The 7204-nt window shown below is 52.3% G+C and overlaps 1 protein-coding gene across 1 annotated transcript; it reads right to left on the bottom strand.

Moving 5' to 3' along the window:
• Nucleotides 1-5368: 5368 nt before the first annotated feature.
• On the bottom strand, nucleotides 5369-6334 carry LOC113961555 (olfactory receptor 14J1-like). The gene has a single exon (XM_027671971.1). The coding sequence runs from the start codon at nucleotides 6332-6334 to the stop codon at nucleotides 5369-5371; it is 966 nt and encodes a 321-aa protein (XP_027527772.1).
• Between the last annotated feature and the right edge of the window lie 870 nt (nucleotides 6335-7204).

Raw genomic sequence — 7204 nt, 5'->3', positions numbered from 1 at the left:
TTGGTCTCTTCTCCCGGGCAACCAACAATAGGACAAGGGGACATGGGCTCAAGCTCTGCCAGGGGAGGTTTAGGTTAGATGTTAGGAAGAAATTCTTTACAGAGAGGGTTATCAGACATTGGAACGGCCTACCCAGAGAGGTGGTGGATTCACCATCCCTGGAGGTTTTTAAAAAGAGATTGGACGTGGCCCTTAGTGCCATGATATAGTAATTGGAGTTGGATCAGGGGTTGGACTTGATGATCTTGGAGGTCTCTTCCAACCCTACCTATTCTATGATTCTATGATTCTATGATTCTTTAATTGTCTTCAAGGCAATTTCAAAACAAGTCTTCAAAGTTTGTACTTTTCTTGTTTTAATTCAATGATGGATATTTTTTAGTTCAGAGGAGAGGTGATAGAGGTGTTCTCCAAGTGATCTTGATGCTGAGTGTCTCCTCAGGAGATCCACACTGACCCTGGATGATCAACCTTGCTCCTCACCCCCCAACCTCACCAGTTCTGACATGGTCAATCTTGGATTGACAGCTGATGCAACTCCATCAGTTGCATCATCCATGCAACTGTGGGATCCATTCAAACACTGAAAAACAAATTATTTCCCTTCCTTTAATTGTCTTCAAGTCTTCAAGACTTCTACAGCTAATTAGAGTTGTTTTGTAGTTTAGCTAAGGAGGAAGATTTTGAAGTGCAAGTCATGAAAAATATATATTTTTTAATGAAAGAGAATGTTCTACACAGAGCCTTGTGATGCAAGAGAGTCAGGGTGCAAAGGATTTGGATCCAAAGGCAAGGGAGCAAAAAGCATTAGTAGAACTTAATAATTGACCAGTTGAACAGTTATCAAGTGATTCAATAGCATTTGCTACAATTTTAACAGTGACTGAATTAGAGATTCACAACAACAACAACATTCACACCACAGTCAATTCACACCCACACCCAGGCAGAGATGTGTGGACACATCAAGAGCTGGGTGTGGAAAGGTCCCTCTCCCAAATTCTCCTTTTTGTCAGGGAAACACTCCCCCAAATACCTTTGTGTTTCCCAACAGACAAGGGTCACAGCTGGAGGAGTGTTTGTTGAGGGGGATCAGAATTGTCCTGGGCATCAGTGAGGGTCTTTGGAGTGTTGCAAACTGGAGGGTTCCTGAGCTGGGAGAGGCTGCCAGAGGTGTCCCACTGAGAGGGAGGTGCTGGGGAGCTGCCAGGGCCTCCCTCAGCCCCGCTGGTTGTGGGCTCCCAAGGTGACTGGCTTTAGTTATCTGCTGAATTTCCATCCTCGTGTCAGTAATTTTGGAGTTTCCCAAATATTTGGGAATTGTATCCAAACTGTTCCATTTGGGCTGCAATTCAAGCAGGAAATATTCCAAGGCTTTCATGGGATGACTGATTATCCCGTGTTCCCCAGATGTTCTGCTCTGGATTGTTCCCACCTTTATCATCCAGGAGCACCTGGTCCAGTCCAGGGACACTTCCCCACACCCTGGTCCAGTGCAGGGGCTCTTCATTGCTCAGCTGGTTTGGTCAAGGCTTGTCAGGAGCTCCTGAGATCATACTTACAGGAAGGATAAGGACAGACTTAGTTGTAATAAGACAAGTGATAATGGTTTTCGACTAAAAAAGAGCAGATTTGAACTAGATATAAGGAAGAAGTTTTTTACACTGAGGGTGGTGAAACACTGGCACAGGTTGCCCAGAGATGTCAGATGTCCCACCCTTGGAAACATTCAAGGCCAGGTTAGAAAGGGCTGTGAGCAACCTGATCTAGTTGAACGTGTCCCTGTTCATTGCAGGGGGGTTGGACTAGATGACCCATAATGGTCTCATATGACTCAAATTATTTAGGATTCTATAGTTCTTTCTTATCCTGCAGAGCCAAGGCTGACAAGGATCACCCAGGTTTCAGACCCAGCTGAGCATCCCCTTTGATGGCCCATCTGGCAGCTCTGCTAAAAAGCTGCTGCAAAGAACCTCCAGACCTAAAGGAGCTTTTGTGCTGGGCTCAGCTGTGGCTCTCAGGGGTTGGGGGGTTGGCTTTTGGCTGCCAGGTGCCCACCAAGGCTCTCTCTCACTCCTCCTCCTTTTCCACTCCCCTTGGTGCCTGCAGGGTTGTTTCTCCCACATTTCTCTCACTCATCTCTGGGTTACGGCACCCTGGATTTTATCCTTTCTCCAAAGGGTTATCACAGAGGTGCCTCTGGAATTGCTTTTTGACTCAGCTTTGGGCACTGGCTGGTCCATTTTGGAGCCACCTGAAACTGGCTCTCTCTGACACAGAGTCAACTCTTGATCTCCTCTTCCCTAAGGGAAACCTGCAGCCCCCTCACTGCGACCAAAGCTGATCCACAGGGTCATTCAAGTGCCCAGGAATACAGGAGGTCATTGAGCCTGTTATTCCTCAGGCTGGTTAAACAAGACTTTGTCCTCTTCCTGTCCCTGACTGCAGGTTCTTTCTGTCAGAGCAGAGCTGGGCTGGACCTCAGCCGTGCTTTGCTCCAGAGCCTGCTGGGGTGGGGGCAGATGGCAATGGAAGAGTTGGGTTGGACTGGATGATCCTTGTGAGTCCCTTCCAACTCAGCATATTCTGTCATTCTGTGTTTGTTTGGGTTTGGTTTGGTTGTGTTTAGTCTTTTTGCCCCCCTTTTGAATTGCCTTTTCCTCTGACCTGTGGGTGTTTCCTTCATTGTCTTGGGCCTTACTGGGCACCTGATGGCAAGACAAGTTTATCCAACTCAGTTATCTTGACCAAAGTTTTGGTACGAGTCACCATTAACTAGATGAGGTTTCTCACAGACTCGCTGCAACTTGGCACCATCCACAAAACAATGGATAGTGCATTTCATCCCATCATCCAGAGACATAAAAAAGATTTTCCATACGAATGGTCAAGGGCCAGTCCCTGATGGATGTCACCTGGGAGTTGCTGCCAAGAGGAATTGGTGCCATGACTTTTGACCCTCCTCAGTCATTCAACTTCCCACCCACCACATGTTTCCCTTGCCCAGTCCAGCTCTCACCAGTCTGGCTCTAAGGAGACACAGGAGACCGTGTCAAGGGCCTTGATAAAGTCTGGACACACAACACCCCCTTCTTTTCCCTCCCACAGGGGTTCTGCAATCCCTGCCTTGTCCTTCCAATGCCTGGCAATGGCTGCAGCAGGACTTGCCAGATCCCCTTCCCTGCTGAGCCTGAGCAGTCTGGAACTCTCTCATCCCTCCTTGCTGCCCTGTTTGCAGACTGGTTCCATGTCTGCCTTTGCCAAGGCCCCAGGAAGCTCTGGGCTGGCTCTGGCCTTTCCAAGGGTTTGGGAGAGGTCTCCCAGTGACACTGCCCAGTCTTCTCCATATCCCTGACACCAAAACCTTTTCTATTATCCCACAATTGTAGTTTAGTGCTCAGGACACAACACATATTCTCATGGTCCTTCAGGAGAAAATTAGAAGTGATTTCATCAGAGAGGTCAACTGGTGGAGCAGCCCAGTCTGGTCTGGCCCCACAGCAGTGCCCAGCCCAGGGGATTGCAGAGCTCTGGGCACTCCCCCCCCAGCCCTAGCCCCTCTGAAGGGCACAGCAGCTCCTGGGGCACAGAGAGGAGTCTCAGCATCCCCATCAGCTCAGGGGCTGCACACTCAGCATGGCGGGAGGAAATGGAGGTCAGGGAAACTGCAGGAGCCCTGGTGTCACCTCCAGGAGATGCCCAGCACAGCCTGACTGTGCCCCTCAGTGCCAGCCCCTCTGCCCAGCCCAGCACAGAGTCCTGGCCCAGGGACAGAGCAGCCTGTCCCCAGGGGGGCTGCAGAAAGAGGTGTCTCTGTGTCATGGATTCCTCTCTGCAGGCCCACAAATGCTCCCTTGCTCTTCTGCAGGGACATCCCTTGGCCCAGGTCAGTGTGTCCAGGCTGCCTTGGCCAGTTGCAGATCCCAGCCTGGGATCCCTGCAGGGCCCTGAGCTGGAGGTGCTGCTCTGCAGAGGGAGGGGCTGTGGCACCCTGGGCTGACCCTGCACTGGCCATGCTGGTCAGGGTGGGGAGCAGACCCAGCAGGATGGGGATCACTCCTCTCCACCCTCTGCCATAGTCCTGGAAGGCTCAGTAGCCAAGAACAAGGCTGGGCAGGACCATGGGCTGTTTCCAATGGCACAAAGGGCAGGGCAGGGCTCCACTGCATCCAGCCTGTGGGCTGGAGAGTTCTTCAGGACACCCTCCTGGAAAGCCCACCCCTGGCTCTGGTACAGCCCTCCCTGAACTGGGGAGGCACAAGGGGAGTTCACTGCGGGTGAGACGAGTCACTCCCCAGAGTCCTTTCTCTGTTCCTGCTGCATCCCCTGGGGTTGCAGAACTCTCCTTTACCAGTTCACAGGCAGATTTAGGACTTGATCTCTGGTAACTCCACCCTGGGCAGGATTCTGCTCCAGGGCTCCATTCCCTGCTGACTGGATGGGATGGGCTGTCCCTGCAGATCCTCTGTGCTCTCCTGCACTTCCTGATTTCCTACAGACAAGTCCTCACCTGCCATCAGAGCCCTCCACAAGCTGCAGAGCCCCAGGCAGGTGACTTGGAGACCATTTGCTACTGGCCACCAGCACAGAACATCTGAACCAGCCCTCAGTCCCTCAAGTACCCCAGTGAGTCACTTCTCTCACTGCAGGGACTGAATGGGGAAACAAGCAAAGCAATGAGACTTTGGAGAGTCTGTTCCTTGGCCTTGTTCTTTACACCAACCTTTCAAAAAGAACAAAGTCTTCAGGAACTGCCCAGGGGGATCCCCTTTCATGATGGAAATGATGTTAAGGAGCCCAGCTCTGTGCCAGCAGTACCCAGGGCCTGTCCCTGCCCATGGTCACAGGACTGACACACAGCAGGGACTGAGCTGCCAGAGCACTCAGGCCTTGGGCAAGGAGCAGAAAGGAGAGGGAGGCAGTGGAAAAAGAGCATCTCTGAAAAGCCCAAGAGCTGCTGCTCCCTGGCAGTGCTCCTGTACCAGGACTCTTTACCCCTTCTCCTCTGCACACAGGCACTGCCCTCCAGCCTCAGGGAAGTTCTTGCAGCGAGAATCTGGAAAAATAATTCAAGTCTTTTATTATACTCAGAGATTGTGATTCCTCATGTACAGAATAACAAAGGCAAGATGTTTGACAAAGAAGTTGCTGCAGAAACTTTTATTTTGTTTAAATGCACACAGAGAATGATTCCTCATTTACACAACTGTGGGTCAAAACAAAGAGGTGGAGAGTGAATTAGGTATGAGATGAAGAATAAATTTCTGTGTTAACAATGTTAAAAGAAAAAGACAATGTAGGAAACCCCCCCCAATCGCCACTCTCAAAAGCTTTAGAAGGCAGGCTAGGCCAGTAAAGGGTTAAAAAATTAGTGTTTTACACAAGAAAAGAGGCAGGTTGTTGCTCCTGAAAAGCATCCAGTCATCATCTTCCTGAGGGCATCCTTGAGCTCCTGGTTCCTGAGGCTGTAGATGAGGGGATTCAGTGCTGGAGGGACCACCGAGTACAGAACTGATACAATAAGATCTAAGGATGGGGAGGAGATGGAGGGAGGTTTCAGGTGAGAAAAAATAGCAGTGCTGACAAAGATTGAGACCACGGCCAGGTGAGGGAGGCAGGTGGAAAAGGCTTTGTGCCGTCCCTGCTGAGAGGGGATCCTCAGCACAGCCCTGAAGATCTGCACATAGGAGAAAACAATGAAAACAAAACAACCAAACACGAAACAGGCACTAAGCATAAGAAGACCAATTTCCCTGAGGTAGCCTGAGTGTGAGCAGGAGAGCTTGAGGATGTGTGGGATTTCACAGAAGAACTGGCCCAGGGCATTGCCCTGGCACAGGGGCAGGGAAAATGTATTGGCTGTGTGCAGCAGAGAATAGAGAAAGCCAGTGGCCCAGGCAGCTGCTGCCATGTGGGCACAAGCTCTGCTGCCCAGGAGGGTCCCATAGTGCAGGGGTTTGCAGATGGCAACGTAGCGGTCGTAGCACATGATGGTCAGGAGACAAAACTCTGTTCCAAGGAAGAAGAACAGCAGAAAGACCTGAGCAGCACATCCTGTGTAGGTGATGGCCCTGGTGTCCCAGAGGGAATTGTGCATGGCTTTGGGGACAGTGGTGCAGATGGAGCCCAGGTCTGTGAGGGAGAGGTGGAGCAGGAAGAAGCCCATGGGGGTGTGCAGGTGGTGGTCGCAGGCTACGGCGCTGAGGATGAGGCTGTTGGCCAGGAGGGCAGCCAGAGAGATGCCCAGGAAGAGCCAGAAGTGCAGGAGCTGCAGCTCCTGCCTGTCTGCAAATGCCAGGAGGAGGAACTGGGTGAGGGAGCTGCTGTTGGGCATTTGCTGCCTCTGGACATGGGGACCTGTTCAAGGAGGAAAGGACAGTGACTGTGCAGGGCAGACTTCTCTGGGAAAAGCCAAAGCCCTTTCTCACAGGCCCATCCCTGCTCCTCAACACCTCCCCCTTGACCATGTCCAGGTGACCTTCCTTCCCTGTGGTTGCTGGAGCCCTGATTGCTGCTGGCCAAGTGTTCTGTGAGCAGCAGGACCTCGGCCTGCAGGACACTGGGCAGTCAGCCCTGCTCCCCCCAGTCAGGGCACGGGAACAGGGAGGGCAGGGCCAGTCCTGGGGGGTGAACTTGGACAAAGAATCTACTCCTAAGGCAGAGCAGCTTGTCAGCAACAGCACTACCAGGATGCAGGAAGGGGGATGGCAGAAGGCAGAGGGACAGATTCTGCTGCACTGCGGGAGAACAGAGAGGCCTGTGAGGCAGGAGGATTGTCTGAGGCCTCGTGCAGAGTGAGGGGAGCTGCTCTGTCCCTCTGTCCTGTGCCAGCTGCCCTGCACTGTCACCTTTCTGAGATACAGCTCAAAGTTACACTCCTGTGTTCCCCTGGAGAGCAGAGGGACCCATGGCAGAGAAAATGGCTCCCCTCTATCCCAAAGTCAGGGACAGTCGGCTCATTCCCAGCCTCCCAGGGCCCAGAGCCCCATGGACACAGAGAGCTGGGACATCTCCTTGCTGTGCTCAGCCCTGCACAGGAGGAGCCCCAGGGGCTGGGCCTGACTCTGCAGCTCAACCTGCCATTCCCAGAGAGCCTCTCAGCAATAGCAGGAGCACCTGAGCAAGGCAAGGAGAGAGACAGCTGGGCCCTGAGGAAAGGCTTTCCCTTCCCAGCCCTGCACAGCCCCTCCCAGACAGCCCCAGG

Source organism: Neopelma chrysocephalum, unplaced genomic scaffold, assembly GCF_003984885.1.
Source record: "Neopelma chrysocephalum unplaced genomic scaffold, ASM398488v2 Primary Assembly neopelma1_97265, whole genome shotgun sequence".
Lineage (NCBI taxonomy): Eukaryota > Metazoa > Chordata > Aves > Passeriformes > Pipridae > Neopelma > Neopelma chrysocephalum.
Note: the sequence above shows the minus strand (reverse complement) of the source record. Positions and strands in the feature narration are given on the sequence as shown.

Bases quoted from the DNA above. Each gene is read 5' to 3' on its own strand.
- LOC113961555 (XM_027671971.1), bottom strand. From the start codon at position 6,334: ATGCCCAACAGCAGCTCCCTCACCCAGTTCCTCCTCCTGGCATTTGCA.